Consider the following 19,896-nt stretch of genomic DNA (forward strand, 5'->3'; position numbering starts at 1 on the left):
GCTAGCAAGAGGCCATACAACACACTGGGGCAGACCCGGTGATCACTGCACTTGAGTGGGCAGCAGAGATGATGGGGCAACACCACCAAAACCATCTTGTGGATGCTCTTCTCTGAATCATTTCCAACTTTCCCCTCACATGGCACAGTCTGCCCCAGCAGTGTGCTGGATGTGCCACACCATGCTGGGATTCAGCCTCCTGTCCCTCTGGCCCTGCTACGCACCTGAGGATCACACCAGCTGTCTTCTGCAAAAGGTCAGGCATCCACACTTAGTATTTACTCAGACCTGTGAGATCTTTCTAATGTTCTATCAGTGAAAGATCGAATCCCTCTCTGCTTGGAGCCAAAACCAACAAGGTTCAGGAGACCACTTGCAGACTGGGGGGCACCCGCCACTGGTCTCACTGTGCACGCCTAAATATCACCCACAGACACCACTGATATGGAGCTTACCTTCCCTTCTTGATGCCAGAAGCAGGACATGCAGTGTTCCAGGTGACCCAGACACAGCTGGATCAGCTCTCCCTGTCTCCTTTGGGACAGGGCTGTGATGCTGGATGGGGTCCAGGAGCCCTGTCATCATTCAGCATCTCATCTTATTTCTCATCATTCTGGCAGCCCTCGCCATTCCCTGCCCTCTCTTGCAGCCTTGCTCCCTCTGACAAAGCCTTTCTTCTGCTGTTGCTTTCACCCCCTGCAGCCCCTTCACCACAGGAGAGGCCAAGCAGGAGCAAGGCTGTACCGCGGCAGGACAGCCACTGCTCAGCTCTCGCCCTCCAAAAGGAGGGCTAGATCCCTGCATCACATTGCTCTGCTCACTCTGGCAGTGGGGAAAGGAGCAAGAGCCGTCCCTGCTGCAGAGCACGGGGTCCCTTAGGAGGATGCTTCCTGACAGGCTGCGACATATCCCTGCCTGCAGCAGGATACCCAGGGACGACACGACTCCAGCAGGGTAAAACTCCACGTGTTTCATTTATTTGAGGTGCTACATCACCTCCTAGGCACTGAGCTACAGGGCACCTCTGTGCTACATGAGACATCGACTGGGTCTACGACGACACAGCACTTACTGCTACACACACGGCACGGACATGCCGCAGCACAGATGGGGCAGCGTGGCCAGCGACAGTCCTACCACCGCTGCTCCCTCTGTGCCACCAGCCACAGCCCTCTCACCAGGCAGGCTTTAACCCCAGGCTCCGTTGCCACAGCGCTGCAGAAGGCCAGAGGTGATTCCATGGCAAGGTGAGACACTATGGCTGCTCCAGCGCCCGGTGCCATGGGACAGTGACACCCCGGAGCCGGGTCACCCGCGCGCACCGGTACTCACACACCCTGTCCCCGTCTTCAGGCACTTGGTGCTCAGCCGGGGCTGGTCCCTGGGGCCCGGCTCAGGGTGCCTCGCGCAGGCACAGAGCCTCGACAGCCCCGCTGGGGCCCTGCGCCACCCCGCCGATGATGAAGAGCAGGCTGGGCGCCGGGCAGCTGGAGCAGGAGCAGCGGCCCGTGGGCATGGGCGGCAGCGGCTCCCACTTCTTCTGCGAGGGGCTGAACCCTTCCACTGAGTCCAGCGGGCAGGACTGGTTCCCTGTGGGACACAGAACGGCATCAGTGCCCCACAGTCATAACCCGCACCCCCGGCTCTGCCTTTCATCCTTCACATGCCTTTGATGCCCCAGGCAGAGCCCCTGAGCCCTGGGCTGTGTGGGCTCTGTCATCCCAAAGGCAATTAGCAGGGACACAAGAGGATTAGCAGCATCTCCAAAGGGATTGCTGCTGGCAACAATGCTGCACTGCTGGCTCTGCACAGGAGGATAAGGGAGGGCAGCTCCCACTATGGCAGTGCTCAGAGCAACGCCATGCCACAGGGATCCAGCCAGCACCACTTGTCTTCCCCATCACCTCCTCTTGCCCTGCAGCAGGAGGTCCGGCTCTGGATGAGTCTGGCAGCGCTCAGTGGGGATGCTGTGGCCGACACCAAGTTCCTTCCCACTGCATCCTGCTGCTGACTGACAGCACTAACCTTTCCCCAGCTCTCAGGAGAGGAATGCAATGCTGCAGCCCTGTGCAGCGGGGCTGAGCTGGTATGGGTTGTGTGAGCATGGTACACTGCACATGAACAGGGCTATCAGCTCAGTGCAGGCAGACTGTGTAGCAGCCCCCAGCACTGGGGGGCACAGGAGGGACACGATGCAGAGGGTGTTGCAGTATCCCCATGGTTTGCACAGCCAACCTGCCCATGAAGGTAACTGATGTGCCACAAAGGTCAGAGATGGGAACATGGCCATGCGCCTGCTCCTGGCATTACCAAGGCCACCCACAGCCACCACTCTTCCTCCCAGGCAGCCAGCCACAAAGTCGGCTCTCTTCTCCCTCATGCGGATACCGCGGCTCGGCTTGCTCCATGCACCTGAGGGTGAGAGGGTGTGAACATCACCCACCGGGGCTCCTCTCTGCACACTGATGCCAGGACACCCCTGGGTCAGGGAGCACAACTTTATGGATGCAGAGGCTGATGCTCAAATCCCCAATGAATCACATCCCTGGGGCACGGACACCCCTCACCAAGACCCATGGAGGCACCCAGGACCACAGGGATTCCCCCACCCAGCTCACCCTGTGCAGGATCAAACATTTCCACGGTGTTGACGAAGTGTGGACGGGAATAGAAGTTGTGTGGCCCCGGCTGCTGCAGCCCGCCCAGGCTGAAGACGATGCCGTCAGCCATGGCGCAGGCAGCGAAGGCACGGCGGCTCGGCACACTGGGGTACCGCGTCCAGCTCTTCGTCTCCAGGTCGAAGGCCTCGAAGGCGGTGACAGGCAGCTTGCCCTGCCGGCCCCCTGCGCAGAGATGCTTCTGCCACTGCCCCGATCCGGCGCCATTGAGCAGGATGGGACCACTGGATGCAGTGCAGGGATGGATGGGCAGCATGGAGCCACCCTGTGGTGCACCAGGTCACCCCCTGCTCCAGGGATGCAGCGAAGGGACATGGGGGGCACCTACCCAGAACAAAGATCTTGTTGCCCTGCAGGAAGGCAGAGGCCCCGTAGCAGGGAGTGGGCATGGAGGGCAGGGGCTGCCAGTGGTCCTTTGCCGGCTCATAGACACGGACCAGTGCTTGGGGAGAGGTGTCTGCACCCATTCCCCCCAAGGCGTAGACGGTCCCATCTGCAAAAGAGGTGGCAGTGAGGTTGGGGGGCTATAGGCAGCACCATGGGGCTGTGTGCCCCTCTGTGCCCTCCAGTGCAGGCAGCAGGGGTGGTGCTGAGCCCCATGGCTGGCTGCTGCTTCGGGGTGGCCAGGGAACAGTGAGTGTGGTCAGGCCTGAGCCTAGCAATGCCCTGACCCCCCTGGGACCCTCCAGCTCCTCTCTGCGCCCCATCCATCAGACGCATAGCAGAGCACAAGGCCATCGGCTCTAATTATTCTCGGCAGTACCATCTCCCTGGAGACACCATGGCAACACAGCCATGCTGCCAAATCCTGCTCCGCTCCCGCCGCTGCCCCGCCGTCCCCTGTGCCCTGCCCACCCCACTCACAGCATCCCCAGCCAGGGAGCAGACATGGGCACTGCATATGAACACCAACCCCGGCTCCCGGGCTCTGCTCAGCAAAGTTTGGGCAGGAATCACAATGTGTGCAATGCACAGAACACTGAGCCAGGCTGGAGCAGGGTGCTTGGCCTGCTCCCAGCCAGGGCAGCTGGGGCAGGCTCCTGCCGCTGGAGATGCTCCACATCACCTCCTGCACCATGGCTACCGAGGCAGGAGCATAACCTTGCCATTAAGTGGCAAGTTCACTGCAGGGTGAAAGCCTCATAGTGCATCTCAACAGGATCCAAATCCCACCCGAGCATCCCTGACACCTGCATCCCCACCTCTCCAGACAGCTGTATCCGAGCCCCATCCCTCACCTCTTTGCACAGCTGAGATGCCCATGGAGGGCTGCGCCAGCGCCGCCTTCCTCTCCCACTTGCCCTCATCCACGTGGTAGCCTTCAACGGAGGCGAGGGGGCTCTGCGCCGCGTCCACACCACCCACCACCAGGATCTGCTTGCCCAGGGCGAGGGCAGCAGCACCAGCCCGTGGTGTGGGCAGTGGCGGGAGCGTGGTCCAGCGCTGTGCGGGCAGGTCGAGCAGCTCGGCAGTGCCCAGGGCCCTGCCGCTGCCGCCGCAGCCGCCCAGCACGAAGAGCTGCCCGTCGCGGTGCGCGGCGCTGCAGTACACGCGCCGGGTGGGCATGGAGGGGAACGTGGCCCACGCAAAGGCGCCCGCGCCCGCCGCCATGGGCCGGATCAGCCGCCCCGGGGGTCCCCGGGCCCTGGCCTTGCCGTGCCGCCCATCCGGCCCGGCTCAGCCCTGGCCCGGGTCTGCCCACCCTGCTCCTGTGGGGAGAGCACCCGAGTCAGCACACAGGCACCCACGGATCCCCCCGGCCCCGGTGAGACAGCTCCCCTGGTGATGTGACAGATGCATGCTTCTTGGGGCTCCCTGCTTGTTCCCTCTGGGCTCCTGCACCCTGGGCTCCCTGCCTGCACCCTGGGGATCCCTGCCTGTCCCCTTTGGGATCCTGCTCCCTAGAGCTCCCTACCTGCACCCACCAAGTCTCCCCTGAGATCCCTGCCTGCACCCATTGAGTTTCCTGCTTCCCGAGGTTCCCTGTCTGCAACCACCGAGGCTCCCGCTCCCCATGGCTCCCCAAGGCTCCCTGCCTGCACTAACCAGGGCTCCCATTCCCTGAGCCCCTGCTCTCTGAGGTTCCTGCATCCCGGTCTCCATCTCCCCAGTGCACAGTGCTCCAATGCACAAGCCTGCACCCACTGGGGCTCCGGCTCCTCGAGGTTCCCGCAACCCGGTCTCCGTCTCTCCGGGGTTCCCGGTGCACAGCCTGCACCCACCGGGGCTACTGCTCCCCGAGGCTCTTTGCCCGCACCCCCGGGCTCCCGGCGCATGGCCCTTATCTCCCAGTGCTCCGGCTCCGCGGGGCTCCCGCTGCACAGCCCGGACCCCCCGAACCTCCCACCCCCGCTGCGCATCCCGCACCCACCGGACGGCTGCTGTCTGCGGCTCCCGCTGCACCCCCGCACCCCGTGCCTGCCGCCGGGAGCGGGGCTGGGACCGTGGCCGCGCTCACCTCCCCCCCGCTCCGCTGCTCTCCCCGCCGCTCCGCTCCACTCCGCGCCGCCGCCCGCGCCGCTCCCGCCCGCTGCCGGTGGAGGCGGTGCCGCGCCCGCCCCGGTCCCCCCCCGCCGCCGCCCGGCCCTCCCGGGGTGCTGCCGCTCTGCCGTGCCCACGAGGAGCCGCAGACACCCCGCGGTGCCGGCTGGTGCTACCCCAGCACCGGGCTCACGGAGCCGAGAAGCTGCCGTCCCCCCCTGAAGAGGACCCCGTGCCTGCCACCACCTCCAGGGATGGAGCATGAGATTGGTCCTACTCCGAGCACACCCTTACTGGGGTCTCTGTGGCATCAGGAAGGTCCCAAACCCTCTATGGTTACTTTTGTCCTGACTCGACTGAGCCCCGTGAATGAAGACACCAGGAAAGGCACTTCCCACCCACAAGCACAGGCACAGCTGAGGCCAGGCAGGAAACTCACACCAGTAACGAGCTAAAAAGGTTTGCTTTAAAAACAGGCAGAAGGGACAGGGCCTGGATGGCTCTGCTGGGGAGGACACCACAGCACTCGGGTGTGCTGATGGTAACACCACCCCGCACCAGGCACTGGCGCGGCAGTGGAAATAGAGGTGTGAATGCTGCATGGATGTCTGTGTTGCACCCATGGTGGAATGGCCCTGCCAAGGAAAGGAGAGGCATTTCCTCCAGGGATCCCATCACACAAGCTCCCAGGATGCTCGTGCTCAGGCATGGAGGCTTCTGGTAGGAAGATGTGGGTACATCACACATCAGAACAGGGAGAGCTTGAAGAGCCCAGCCCCGCACTTTGCCTATGCACAGCAGGAAGCAGGTGGTGTTCCAAGTCCAGAGCCCCTTGCCCCTGTGAGGAGGCATCACCGTCCATCCCACTGCTGGCTCGGGGTGTCCTCCTCCCTGCAGACCAGGTAACGGTCGTAGTTCTCCTCGCACCTCCTCACGCAGCGCAGGAAATAGTCCTGGTCAGCAATGGCCTGCAGCAGGTCGGTCTGCACCAGGCAAACATCGTACAGCTCCGAGGTGGGAACGTGCCGGGGGCTGTGGCTGCCCCGCTCCGAGAACACCTGCAATGGGAGAGAGCAGCTCGTAGAGGCACCCACACTCTCCATGGGCAGCAGTGCCAGGGCCGTGCTTCCCTACGGAACAGACGACACCACGCAGCTGGAAGAAAACAGCTCTTGTGGAGCAGCCGACCCCAGGAGAAGCTCTGCCAACAGCTCTTCCTTTGATCTCTTGCACTGGAATTCACCTTCTGATCTTTACCACAGCTCTCCCTAAGGCCACCTCACAATCTGTTTCCTCCCAGTGCTGCTCTGTCGCTGTCACTGACACAGGGACAGCCCTGAAGAGCTGGTGATGAGGAGGAGAAGCTGGTGTCCAACCTGCCAGTCCTGGCTGCAAAGGCCTTGGGTGTCACCCAGACCCAGCGAGGTCTGCTGCCACCACAGCTTCATCCTACCTGTCTGATCTGGTGTGAAGGGAGCCCTGTTCTGGCTGCGCGGCTGCTCTGAGACAAGCTGAGCAGCCCCACTGACCTGCTGTGCTGGCTGCAGGTGGTGAAAGCAGGAACTCCTTGATCAGGGAATCAGCCTGAGGCTGGAATGCTGCAAGTGGAGCTGTGTGAGCCGTGCTCAGCCACTGCAGACACACTGCTGTGTACAGGGGCCTCAGACTCACAGCAGAGCCACCCGCAGTAATTCCCGGGAATCAGGCACAGCACAGACCAAAGCCTGTTCCTGACAGGTCTGTTCCAGGCAGTGACAGCTCCTGCCACCAGCTACAGATCCCTGAGCTGGGAGAGCTTTTGTGGAATCCTGGAATTGCAGACTGGGTTGTGTTGGAAGGGACCTTAAAGCTCCTCCAGCTCCAACCCCTGCCACGGGCAGGGACCCCTTCCACTGGAGCAGCTTGCTCCAAGCCCCTGTGTGCAACCTGGCCTTGAACACTGCCAGGGATGGGGCAGCCACAGCTTCTCTGGGCACCCTGTGCCAGCGCCTCAGCACCCTCACAGGGAAGAGCTTCTGCCTAAGAGCTCATCTCAGTCTCCCCTCGGGCAGGTTAAAGCCATTCCCCTTGGCCTGTCCCTACAGGCCCTTGTCCCAAGCCCCTCTTCAGGTTTCCTGTAGCCCTTTTAGGCACTGGAGCTGCTCTCAGGTCTCCCCTTCAGGAGCCTTCTCTTCTCCAGGCTGAACAAGGCTGACTCTCCAGACTACCTGATGAGCATCCCATTCCTCACCTCTCCCCGCTGCCTGGCAAACGCTGTTGACCATTCCCCCTTTCATTCCCCACCACCTTCTGGATGGAAACAGGCGTTCAGGCTCACCAGGACACCCTGCAGCGCAGGCAGCAGGCGCTGGAGGGACTTTCAGCCTTACCTGGGGATTAACAATGGTGTCGGCATCGTCCAGCCGGATATTGTCATCAATGAAGATGTGGTGAATGCTGGGATCATGGGGATCAATCCACAGGGGTTTCCCACCCCGGGAGGAGAACTGATTTCTGGCCCACCTGAAACAGCAAGCAGGACAAGGAGCAGTCAGGGAGGGAGAGGGGAACAGTTCTCTGGTAAAGGCAGGTCAGGTACAACAACAACAGAGACCGTCCCATCCCTCTGCCTGCTTCTGCTTCCTAGGAAAAGGACATTTTGCAGCGAGGTGACAAATCAGGGGGTGTTTGGAGAAAAGCAGGAAGTAGACTAAGGCCTGAAGAAAGATTATGAGAGCCCCATCAGGCTGCCCACAGGCAAAGTGGGAAGCATGTAAGTGATAGGGTCCCCAACAGTGTAAAGACCTCAAAACTCAGAGCTATCCCAGAGCAGGAGAAGCTCCAAGAATCACAGGAGAGAAGAAACCTCAGTGCCCTGTTTCTCACCAGTCAAAGTGGTCTTGGAAGCCGCCAATTCCCTCAAAGGAGCTGAAGTAGTTATAAAGCTTCCTTGCATCCTCCCGAGTGGTCAGGCGCTCTGCTCCCCTTGTCAGCACCACCTCCCGCTTGCTGCAGCGTATCTGCCCAGGGGTAAGGTCCACAGGGAGCTGCAGGACCACAGAGAGTGGGAGAGGAAAGGTTGCCAAAGCAGACAGGTTCGTTGGTGCATTAGAGGCTGCCCACCAGCACAGCATAGGAGGATGGTGCTGGGGACAAAACAACAGGAAGTGTGGAACCCCCCAACCAAAACTTATCTCCCTTGGGATGGGAGGGAATGACCTTGCTGCACACTGCCCATGTTTCAATCTCCATTCCCTATGAATACTCCGAGGAACAACTGAGGCAGCTTCCAAAGCTTGCTCCCAGCATTCCTACTGGTGTGCTGCCAGGGGAAGAGCATGGCTGTGATCAGCTCCGCTGCTGCAGCCCCTCTCCAAGAGAAGGGATGCTCTATCCAACTTGGGATACCCCAAGAGGAGACCTTTCCCAGCAGGATCCATATACACACGTGCTTCCTACTGCTAACAGCTCCATCCCAAGAAGCTGCTGCGTTCCCTCCCTGGTGTTTTAAACAGCAAAGTCAGCCAAGGGTCAGCAGAGCATCCCAGCACAGGGATGCGTTGGGTACCACTCACCGCCACGTCCCGCAGTGCAGGGAACTGGGGGTGCTGCCCCTCCAGGGCACAGCTGACAGCGCGGAGGGCGCGGGGCAGGTCCGTGCCGAACGTCCTGAAGATGACAGCGAAGGCGCGCCCGTCCCGGTGCAGGGCGTCCAGGAGGCGGAGGAAGGCGGGGAGCAGGAGGTGGTAGCGCTTGCTGGGGTCCCCCTGCACCGAGAGCACCTCGTGCGGCCGGCCCGGCCACTCCAGCAGCTGCAGGTGGCGGGCGTGGAGGCTGCGGAAGCGCCGGCCCGGGCCCCCCTCCGTGAACGCGGGATCCCGGCCGTGGTGGCTGTAGTAGCTGAGGGCACCGGGGCACGGCGGGCGCAGGGACGGGCGGTCACTCACCCACTGCCACTCGCCTGCAAGAGAAGGGGTGGCTCAGCCGCTGCTCGATCCCCGGTCCTCACAAGCCCCGGCTCCCCGGTGCTCACCGGAGGCCGCAGCGCGGCCCCAGGTGACGGTGCTGAGGAAGCTGTTGAGGGCGGCCCGCGGGCCCTGCCCCGACACCGTGTCCGCCACCACCACCGTGTTGTTGAGATCAACGTGAAGCACCAGCCGCCGGCCGGATCCGCTGCTCATCGCCCCGGTACCGGCCACGCCGCCGTTACCTGGAAACGGCGCCACTTCCGCCCGCGCCGCTTCCTCCTGCCAGCGCCCCCTGCCGGCCCGAGGACCCCCGCCCGCCACCGGCGCCGTAACGGCCGTTACCATGGACACTGGGGGGGGCGTGTCCCCGGTGCGCGGAAGCGGAAGGGGGCGGTGGTTCCGGCGCTCCGCGGGCGGCCATGTTGGAGCGGCGGTCGCGGCGCAGCGGCGGGTCTGGCAGCGGCCGGTAGGTTGAGGCCGGCGGTGCCCGGGCCCCGCGCTCCCGGGCGGGGGCGCTGCCGAGCCGGCGGCCCCGGGCGCTGGGGGCGGAGCCGCGGAGCCCCGCCCCGGACCCCGCCTCCTCCTCCCCTCCCCTCCTCACCTCACCCCCCGGCCGCAGCTGGCGCGGGCCGCACCCGCTGTGTGCACCAAGCACGTCCCCGCTGCACCGGCCAGCGCGGCTCGACCCGACCCGCGCCGCGGCTTCTCCGGTCTCGGTGCTACCGGCGTCTCGTCCGGACCGGGCCTGGCGATGGGGAGGTGCGGGACAGGCGCTCGGGAACGGGCCTCGCCTCCGCCGGGGGGGTCATGGAGAGGGGCTGGTTCCCCGGGTCCCCCCCGGCTCTCCCAGCCCGGAGCACCGTGGGAGTCACCGCGGGGCCCGTCCCTAGAGCTCCGTGCCCGCACAGCCGGGCCTCAACCCCGCGCTGGCACCGTGGGGCAGTGGCCGCATGGCGCTCCACCAGGGCATGTCCTCCCGGTAGTGGCTCAGGTGAGGGCTCTTGGTGTTGGGTGGACATCGGGGCTGAGCCTGCCCGTGGGCAGCTTCGCTCCAGCTGCAGCTTGGGCTGCACAAAACACGACCAAGCGGGTTGATGCTGAGGGGTCCTGTCCCCATGGGTGTCACAGCCTCTCTGTCCAGCATCTGAGTGTCCCTTATGGTGTCCCAGCTGCTCCTGAAGAAGATCCATTGGCAGCCCTTTGTTCCTTGTGCTTCTTCCTCTCTACCAGATCAGGATTAAGCTTTACACCCTGCTGGCTTCGCCTGTTCCCTGTGGAGGTGGCAAATCTCACCTCTGGCTGTGACACCGGCCGTGGCTCCTTTGCTTCCCTGCCTGCCTGCCCTCTGCCGTGGGAGATTCCCCGCGTTATCCTCCTCCAAATCCCTGTGACGTCCGCAGAGCACTTGACTGGGATTAGTGTGTCATGTGGAGGCTCTTACCCGCTGCTGACCTGTGCTTCCCCTTCTGCCGCTCCTTTGGCTTCTGACCCTTCCCTGCCTGTGCCGCTGGCGGCCGCTCTGGGGCCGGTATTCCCGGAGGTCCGTGAGGAGCACTGGATATGATTCATTCCTTTCTCTGCTCAGGCACCAACTTTTTCCATCACAGCTTTGTTGCCTGCACAGTGCCCTCTCTCATAGTGTCTCTGACACCTTCCCTGTTTCCCTAAAAAGAGATTTTCACCAAATCCTTGTTATTTTCAGAGGTATCATTGAAACTGAAGATTTTATAACTTCAGTGGAGCTGGTGAGGGCACCAGCTCGGTGTGAGACTGTCAGGGTCCTCCTGGGTGCATCTCTGGCCTCCTCTTCAGTGCCTATTGTGTATTTGAACCAATAACCAGCTCTTTTTCCCCACGCAGGCAGCTGTGCAGTGCCCTGAGCGTGATCCCAGTGTTTTCCCTCAGGCCACTGTACACTTGGCCCTGGTGATGTGTGTTTCCTTCTCACTGCCCTGCTTGAGTTTCCTGCTTCCTGCTCGCTTGGCAGTGAGTGCCCTTGGATCAACACCAGTTTGCTGGGACAGCGAGTTGCAGACCGTTGTTCAAACAAGAGAGAAGCAAGGAGCGGTGTTGCCTCACCATAGCCTTTGGCATCGACAAAGCACAGCTGAAAGAGCCTCCAGCCCTCCTGTCAGGTCTCCCGGAGGATGCTGCAGCTTTGGCAGGGACTCAGAATCAATTTGTGAGCAGAATCTATTAGGAAGCTGGAAAACTGAATGTGATGCCAGGATAGATTTGAGGTGCTCAGGCTTGTGAGTATTGAGACGGCTCCATCGTGGTGTTCTCAGTGAGGGTTCAGTTCTCAAGGCTGCTTTACCAAAGGAAGATGAGATCTGGTTACTCAGAGCTGGGGTGTGTCAAGCTCAAAGTGGAAGCAAGCTGCACAGTTTACTGCGTTAACCATTGGAACCATTTATCCTGGGCTGGGTTGGATGGGATTGCCTGAAATCTTGGTTTAGGGTTGAGAATATATTCAGGATGATTTGGATTTCCTCCAGAGAGAAATCAGTGACAGGATTTTCTTGATGATGCTTCTAATGTGGGTGATGCCCAGAATTTGACCTGATGTCTGTGAGTAGCTGTACCTGGCTTAACAGTTTCAGGTCCCTGCTTCAAACCATGAGCTGATTTCAGTTGCTGTGAGCTAACTATCTTCTCTTTCCTTTTGAGGTGTCAAGAGTTGTTTTCCCAGTAATTTGGACCTTTCCAAAGCGCCCGCTTGCCTAATGCCATGAATATTGCAGTGAACAATGTGGAAGAAAAAGCTGTCCATTCCTGGTCAAGAATTTCCTCTGCAGGACAGAAAGTGCTGGAGGAAGCCCTCCGAGTCTTCAACCCCATGTCCAAGGACCTTTCGGACACAGAGACCCAACTGGTGGCCTTCATTCAGAGCCTGAAGGAGGAGGGCTACCAGCCCACTGTTCTGAGGAGTAAGGATGTGTACGGGTACAGCTCGTGCACGGCGGACACACCAACTCAGACAAAAGAGAGCAGTCCCCAGCACTGTGCCAGCACCACTAAGAGTCCAGCCAGAAACACCACAGCCATGGCAAAGGTGCCTGCTGAGCCCACCAGCGTGCCAGTGAACTCTCTGAAAGTCTCCAGTCAACCTGTCCCAAAAGGGGATTCCACAAATCTTCTCTTGAGCTCCTTGAAGCAGACAAAATCCAGCACATCCAAGGCTGCAGCAGTGGGCTTCCCTACAAACATGTATCCTGATGTGTATCCAGCCATGAGACTGTCGGTGGTTCTGGAGGCTCTGGTGCCGCTGAAAGCCACCGCATCCTGTTTGGAGTCCAAGTACACACGAGGGCGTCTTGGGATCTCGCCCTCAGATCTTAAACTCCTCAAGGCTTCGAGTCCCCCAGCGAAGTTTCCTTCAGGCAAAGCAGCTAAACTAGCCAAGGGTAAGGGCTACAAGCGCCTGGTAAAGAAAGCACCAGATTCTGCCACCCTGGCTTTAAATCTCCTGAAGGGACCAAAGGGTGGAGTGCTGCAGGAGAGCAACGCTTGCAAAGCCTCGGGAGTCCTCAACGGGAGAGTGACAGGCAGCTCGTCCCAGGGCTGCACTGCAGCACCGCAGGCCAAGACCTTGAAAATCAAAGATAAGGAAGCTCTGGTGGGGAAAACAGAGTGGAAGGACAACAGCACTTACCGGGAGGGCACTGGGCAGAAGAAGAGAAGAGCCACAGAGGCGAGGGAAGCGCCGCAGAGGAAGAAAACAAATACCATTCCTGCCCGAAACAAACCTCGCCGGGCTCAGAGCACTTTGAACCTGCTGAAATTCCGGGCCATCAAGGTGGGCAACTCTTCCTCTGATGAAGAAGTGAGGAGGAGAGCACAGAAGATTCTTAGGGTCAACCTGTCCCCCGTGATCCGAATTCAGCCCTTGTCCCACGCTCACAGCGTCCCCTGAAGGTCTTCACTTTGTCACTTTCTCCTTTTGTAAGTAAGTAAATACGAGCCCAGCAGCAGAGCGTGGAGAGGTTGGAGACTGGAGCTCTGATGCCTGGGGGTGACCTGTTGACTGACCTGCAGGCAGAGCAGCCTGCTCCCATGCTGCTCCTGCCTCGTCTGCTCTGCAGAGCTGACTGCAGAAGCACAAGGACCTGTTGGGGACGGTGACCCAAGCCCAGCAGGTCGGAGGGCTCGCTTCCCACCTCAGGACATGGCAGGCTGAGCTCTTGTGCGGGGGGAGGACACGGGACTTTCTCATGACATTGATGCACTGTGATATTGCTCTTTTTTCAAGCTGTACATTTGCTGGGTTTATTTTGATCAAATTTTATAACTTTATTATCTATATATCTATATGTCCATATATGTGCACATGGCCCAGGAGCTGTGAGAAGATGCACTCCTTCCATCCCTCTGGGATTGGGTTTGATAGCTTTTGTTCCCCTTCAGCCAGTGTTTTGTTGGAAGGTGCCAGGATTTCTCTGTGATCCAGTGTTGTGACAGCTTGTTCTGGGCTCTGCTGAGCAGCTCAGAGGCAGGCAGAGCTGTAGCCACTTGTTTGCCTCCAGAAATGCCAAGCAATTTGGAGAATTACCAGCTCATCATTGACTATAGTTTTAATCACGGTTTTGGTATTACCTCTGCATAGGGGGGGAGTGTTATGGGGCTGTTGCCTGCAATTCTCTAGGTGCCTCTTGTGTTTGTTTGTAGCAGAAGCTCTGAACTCATGGTAGGGATTTGCCTCCAAAGAGCGATTCCTCCTCAGCACCAGTGTTGTTCCGCTCTCCTGCACCCTGGGTGCAGCCATAGAACATGAACTGTGACTGTCAGAGCCAAAGGACTGGAGCTGTGAGCAGGAATTGTGTAGTGTCCTGCTCACCTTGTGACTGCATTGCTGTTGCTGGATGTTTCAGGAGCAGATTCTAGGTAGAGAAGACACAGGCTGCGTTTGAATGTATTAGCTACATCCTGCTGTTCCCAGGGCTCGGTGCGATACTTGAGCCTGAATCAAAGCAGAAAAGCAAAAGATTTGACAGAATTGATGCCAGGACTTAAACAGATTGTTTCTCTCTGTCGGTTTGTGGGGGTGAAGCAGTAGGAGGGGAGATCAGCACCGTGTTGTGACGGGTGGCAGCTTTGCTGTGCCATCTGGGATGTTGTGAGAAGGTGTGTGCCAGGTGTGAAAGCTCCCAGAGCGCAGGCTCTGCGCATCCCCAGGAAGCAGTGTGGAACCTCCTGCGCTGGGGGCATGCTGTGGGATGCCGTTGGATGCTGTGGGATGCCGTCGGATGCTGTATCATGTGAACACAGGCTGTGTGCTGGCAGAGGTTGGGTCTGCTCTCCACAGGGAGGGATCTGCGAGCTCTAGGAGGAACATCACATTGGAGCAGTAGGTGCTGTCACTGTCACCTGGGAGGGACTGTCTCCAGTGAGATGATCTGCAGAAGCAGAACCTGGTGGCTCGGAGAGAGGAGGCAGCATCAGGCCAGGCTCTGCAGCAGCGGGCCAGTAATCCACTCACCAGCTCCAAATACCAGTTATCTGATCTAGTAATCTCTGTGGACATTGGCTGAAGGGATGAGCTCCCCTGGGAAGCCTCAGCTCCTCACGTTCCAGCCTCTCCCTAGCACCTGGCTGCATTTCAGTGCTTTGTAAAAGGGGTCAGTGTCTGATCCCCAGCTCAGAGAGGAAAACCTTGGCACAGAGAGGAGAGAAGAGGTGGATGAGTGTCCCAAGGCACAGCCAGGGTTCTCCCTCCTCACCCAGGTAGAGCAGGGTGGAGGTTCTCCCTCGGGGTCTGATTTCAGGCCCTGAATCCCATGCTCGGGCTCTGTATGGTTGTACTGCGTTGCTGTCAGAGCTCATCACTTGCAGTGGTTGGGACTGACCTGTGAATGCCGCTGGTTGGCTGCGGACGAGGAGGAAATATTTACTTCTGTGGTTTGAAACGCCCTGGCAGAGAGTTCTGTGTCCTGACGTGGTGCTGGATGAACAGGGACCTTCTGTCACTGTTAACCAGCCAAAAATTGCTTTGTCCCTTTTGTTCCCGCTCCTTCAGACCTTTCTCATTCCCACGCTCCCAAATGCCAGGTCTGGAAGTCTTGCACTGTAGTTTCTCTTTTTGGTTGTTCCTGAGGAGTGCTCTGAGCTCCTGCCTGTGGTATCGCTGCCTCACAGGCTGCTCAGCAGCTTCCCTCTTCCCAGCCCCTTATAAGGACACCGAGAGCTGCTTCTGGAGCCTCTTCATGTAGCACAGACATCACAGCCCAGCCTCTGGTGGGAAAACAACCCTGCATCAACCAGGCTGATTCGGGTTGAGCTTTTCCTCCAGCCTGAGCGGGAAGCTGAGCACCTGAGGCCATATCCCTCCTCTTCGTGGTGTCTCTTCCCCCAGCTGCACTGCTGCCTGCCTCACCACTCTCCTCCATCACCTCTTGCCTTTCACAGCTTGGGCTTTTGCCAGGCAGGGACTTGGCTTGTGCTGTTGCTTAACACATCCAACAGAACATCTTGCCTTAGTGCTGCCATGCCTTTCCCAGCACTGAGCTCAGTTCTGTAAATGCTTGGCAGTAATGTCCTTACAGCCAGCAGCAAGAGGTGTTGTGCTCCACAGGCAGAGATGAGTATTAGAAACACTTCTGTGCCACTGAGGCTGCTGCAAGGGAAGCGAGCAGCCCATTCAGTGCTCTAGGACTTGCCCATCACCAGTCCAGTCTCTGTCATCCCTTCTGCATGTCTTTTAACAGGCTGCAAGGGCCCCATGCTACGGGGCAGCACTGGAGCTCTATTCTCTGCCCTCCTCATGCCTCCTCTTCCCCCTTGCAGGTAGTTTGGGAACTTGGCTGGAAGGATTCCAGTCTAGATTCTAGATTCTTCTAGTGGAAGGTGTCCCATGGCAGGGGTTGGAACTGGATGAGTTTTAAGGTTCCTTCCAACCCAAACCAGTCTGGGATTCTCTGATTGCAGCTTGTTATTCACAGAGGGGCATTATGGCCCCTGGTGCCAATGTCATCAACTGCTCCCTGTCCAGTGCAGGCAGATGTGTGCCTGCAGCCTGTTAGTGATTGGCTCCAGGGTTCTTCCTCTCATGGCATGGTCTGGGTGCTCCTGGAGTCCTGGACCTTCAACACTGATGTGCAAGAGGCTGCCTGAGACCTGGTCTAACCAGAGCAATCCCTTCCACCCCATGTTACCCTGTGGCAGCAGGCTTGCCTTCCAGGGCCCTCTGCAGCAGGGCAGGGCACAAAGAAACACATTGCCTGGGGTGCTGTGGTCTCTGCTGCGTGCAGGTTGTTCAGACCTGTTTCTGTATTAGTCACTTTGAATTCATCCAAGTGCCTAACCTGGCCTGTGCTGTTCCTGGGCACTGTGACAGCCGAGAGAGCTTTGGAGACTCTCTCAGGAATGCTCTCACTGCATGGATTTGTGCCACTGTCACTTCTAGAAGCGCTTCAGCCAGCGGCCAGAGAGCTGCTCATCCAACTGATGGCTTTGGGAATCGGTTTTCCTTTTATTCAGCTGCCAAGAACCACGAGTTTGTGCTTCGCCTCGACCGGACAAGGTCCTGGAGCTTCCTGCGTGCCTCAGATGTCCATGGGGAGAGCAGCTCGCCCAGCAGGCGCTTGAGGGGAAGCTGACATCAGATACCACTTGCAATCACATTGTTAATTGGTAGCAACGTTCTGAAGCTCATGTCCCCTCTGATCACGTTTCACCATCTGCCACCGCTTGGACGTGGAGAAGTTTCTCCTTGGCCTCTTCCCTGCGAGCCAGCCAGTGTGATGCTGCTGCTGCTTCCAGACTGGTTGGTTGCCCCCCGCCAAAGCCAGCTTGTACAGAATTCCTTAAGCACTTTTCTGCAAAATAAGAAGGGATTATTTTGTTATTCCTGGTTTGTAGCCCAATAGCAGTGTTCCAGTGCAAGGAGGAGGAGGGCTCCCCTCATACACCAGCAGCTCTTCTCCACCAGTGGAGCTGGTGGAAGACTCCCAGCTCCTGCTATGTCTGGAGGGCTTTGGGGTTTGGGCTTGTGGACAGAATTTGGGCCCTTCCAGTTGACTTGTGCTGTGTTCATAGCCAGACCTTGCCAGCATGGTGGAGGTGCAGTCACTCCAATTGTTCTATCACTTTGAGTCCAAGTTCCCTGCACTGTGTGGGAGCTGGGCCTTTGGCCATAACACAAGGAATGTGTGGGGATGGAGACCAGGTTTGTGTCTCAGCTTCCCAGGAGCTGAGGATGGGAGGACCCTTGTTTTAAGCATGGTTGGCAGGGTCGCTGCTGGGCTATGTGGAGCACTTGCTGCTCAAGCAGGTTGGTTTGTGTGGCATCCACAGTTCTTGTTTCACTCTTCAAAGTGGCTCTGTCCCGTTTGCTCCCATGGTCAGATGGGGACAGTCTGCCACAAGCTGAGGTGGCCTCAGCTCTTCTGAGGCACCTCACACCTTCCTGACAGTGCTGTAGCACTTGGGTTTGGGCAATGGATGGGCTGGCACCACCCCTGGAGAGGGCAGCAGGGCAGGCTGCTCCCAGGCCCTGGTGTTCGGGACTCTCACAGAGAGCACCAAGATCATGTTTCCGTCTTCTTGCAGCCCATTCCTGCTGTTAGGAAGGTGCCAGGGGCCCGCTGGCTGCCGGAGCAGGGATCTGCCCCCAGAAGCCAGGACAGCCACCCCTAGGGCAGGGTGCTGAGTGAAGGGGTGATGAGTGGGGTGTTGAGTGAAGGGGTGTCTGGATGTGTGACGCTGGCAGCTTGGCCAGCTGCTGCCTCCAAAGCCGTGGTGCTAAGGCCAGATGCCTCTCTTCACTTAGGAGCACCAAGGAGATATGGTGGCAAAGCGAGAAGCTGGGATCAGGGAAAACCAAAGACACCAGCAGTTTCTGCTTCTGCTGCAGCAGGAGATGTGCAAACAGGGGCCAGGTCTGCGGTGTTGCCATAGCCCTGCCTCCATTCCATCTGCTGCAGGAGCCTGTCCTGCCCTGCCTGACAGCACTACACAGGCTCTGGGGGTGCTCTTTTGGGGCAGGTGCCGCCTCACAACCCTTGGCTTCTGTCCTTCATTGCTCACACAGACTGGCCCTGCTGGGGTGGCAGTGGGAAGGTGAGAGATGCAGACCTGTACCCCTGGGACACCCTCATGGGGGTAGCACTTCTCTGGTGAGCATCCCAAACACCTTCCCCTTGGGGGGATGATTAGGCCTTGCCCTGGGGAGTCCCTTAAAGGCCTTATTATCATCTGGAGCTCTCCTTGTCTTAATTCACCCTTTCCCTCCCTGTGAGAGTCTGGTGATTCCCACATGCCTGCCCAGGCACATGGTGCTGTGTAAAGAGAAGGTGCAGCAAAAAACCTCCCCTGCTCCACCACCCTGCCTGGGATGGGATGGGATGGGATGGGATGGGATGGGATGAGCGTTGGTGGTGTGGGGACTTGCGGTGTGCGATGCCATTCCCTCCTCCTGGTTCCTGGTGCAGCATTCCCAAAGAGCAGCGCTTCCCGAGCAGAGCCACAGCAGCCGCTCTGGATGGGCACTGCCGGGTCCCTTGCCCTCATCTCTACCAACCTTCATCTCTAAGAGAGCCTCCTCCACGACCTGCTCAGGCTGGGACTGGAGCCGCCAGCATGGCTGCAGCATCCTCTGGCATTCCAGGATCCCGGGTGACATCCGTGGAGCAGCACCTGCAGCCCGTGGGAGGGCGAGGACCAGACTGTTATGTGGTGGATCTCCAACAAGTGACCATCTTGTTCTCCAGTGAACTTTTCTCTGTTCTCATTTGTTGGTGTAGAATGTTGCAGAAGCTATAGTACTGTTTAATGTTGAGTCTGAGGCCGGGCTGTTCCTCGCTCCGTGTTGTATAGTTTGGAATGGCATTGTTTAGTGAGAAGACAGTATTATTCCGCTCTTTGGAGGGAATGGGACAAGAAACAGACTGTCTTTTTCTTTTCTCTTAAATGAAGTGAACTTTTTGTTCTGAAGTCCTAGCAGGTGGCCAGCCCCTCAGTAAAATGGTGCTCAGAACCACCCAGCGTGTCCGGCTTTTCTTTTGGCTCCTGGGAGCTCCATGGAATGGCATCTCCCATGTGGGGTGTGCTCAGCTGCAGACCACCACTGCCTCTTCTCCCCAGCTCCCCCCAGAGAGGTTTGGGGTACCCAAGCCCCACTAAGGAATGCCTGGCTTGGGATGGGAAGTGCTCCTAGTGCTGAACTGGTTTAAACTGGCATAAATCCACATTCCAGGTTAGTTCCTGCCCACCCGCAGACTTCCTTCTGGATCCCATTCTCCTGCCGGGACGCTGCGGCTGACAAATTCAACAGAGGAGCCATTGTTCTCCCGTGGTGATCCAGATCCGGTGCGAGCCATCGGTGCGCTGACCCGGCACTAACGGTGCTGGGACGGTGGCGCCGGTGCCGGCGCTCGGGAAGGGAAGCGGTTAAGGTGGCTCTGCAGGCCCTGCAGGATGTGCAGGGAAGCACCGGCTGCCCGCTGGGAGCACTGATGTCCGTCCAAGCGATGCTGCCTGGGCCTGAGATGCTGCCCCAGGAGCTCGGGGGCTCTGCTGAGGGTTGTGGAGCTGGGGCCGAGGGGATGCTCAGCAGCTTTGAAGCACTGGTGCCATGGGTGCTGGTGACAGCGGCTGCGGCAGAGCCGCTGGCACATCAACCAGCACAGCTGCCCCCCGGCATGTCATCTCCCACACATTAATCCCTGGGATCGCAGCTCTGCATGGGAAGTGGCCTTCAGGGGAGCCAGGAGGTGCCTGGGCATGGCCAGGAGACCTCAGTTGTCCCTCAGGTCCCACTGAGGATCCCTCCCTCCCGCTTTTACCTCGCTTTT

At 59.0% G+C, this 19,896-nt stretch overlaps 3 protein-coding genes across 7 annotated transcripts; 1 reads left to right on the forward strand and 2 right to left on the reverse strand.

Moving 5' to 3' along the window:
• Positions 1-1,393: 1,393 nt before the first annotated feature.
• KLHDC8B (kelch domain containing 8B) lies at positions 1,394-4,289 on the reverse strand (the record flags this gene model as incomplete). Its single annotated transcript, XM_080625619.1, has 5 exons — positions 1,394-1,590; positions 2,311-2,412; positions 2,619-2,843; positions 3,007-3,171; positions 3,917-4,289. The coding sequence occupies 5 exons, from the start codon at positions 4,287-4,289 to the stop codon at positions 1,394-1,396; spliced, it is 1,062 nt and encodes a 353-aa protein (XP_080481745.1).
• Positions 4,290-5,732: 1,443 nt separating this feature from the next.
• Positions 5,733-10,125, reverse strand: LOC308224881 (uncharacterized protein; the record flags this gene model as incomplete). Its single annotated transcript, XM_080625183.1, has 6 exons — positions 5,733-6,217; positions 7,529-7,661; positions 8,025-8,185; positions 8,714-9,099; positions 9,449-9,851; positions 9,898-10,125. 6 exons carry the CDS (start codon positions 10,123-10,125, stop codon positions 6,011-6,013), a joined length of 1,518 nt encoding a protein of 505 aa, XP_080481309.1. The 3' UTR covers positions 5,733-6,010.
• On the forward strand, positions 9,499-19,074 carry CCDC71 (coiled-coil domain containing 71). Of its 5 annotated transcripts, none has more exons than XM_080625618.1 (2): positions 9,499-9,572; positions 11,777-19,074. In XM_080625618.1, exon 2 carries the CDS (start codon positions 11,838-11,840, stop codon positions 13,020-13,022), a length of 1,185 nt encoding a protein of 394 aa, XP_080481744.1. In that variant the 5' UTR covers positions 9,499-9,572; positions 11,777-11,837; the 3' UTR covers positions 13,023-19,074. The 5 variants fall into 5 exon arrangements, 4 of the variants coding, with proteins under 4 accessions (XP_080481744.1, XP_080481742.1, XP_080481741.1 ...); XR_013957670.1 differs by having other exon boundaries at positions 9,529-16,868; positions 17,874-19,074; XM_080625616.1 differs by having other exon boundaries at positions 9,529-11,677.
• The last annotated feature ends 822 nt before the right edge of the window (positions 19,075-19,896 follow it).

Source organism: Psittacula echo (assembly GCF_963264785.1).
Source record: "Psittacula echo genome assembly, chromosome: 9".
NCBI classification, from domain to species: Eukaryota; Metazoa; Chordata; class Aves; order Psittaciformes; family Psittacidae; genus Psittacula; species Psittacula echo.

Coding starts and splice junctions, on each gene's coding strand:
- CCDC71 (XM_080625618.1), top strand. CDS start 11,838: ATGAATATTGCAGTGAACAATGTGGAAGAAAAAGCTGTCCATTCCTGG.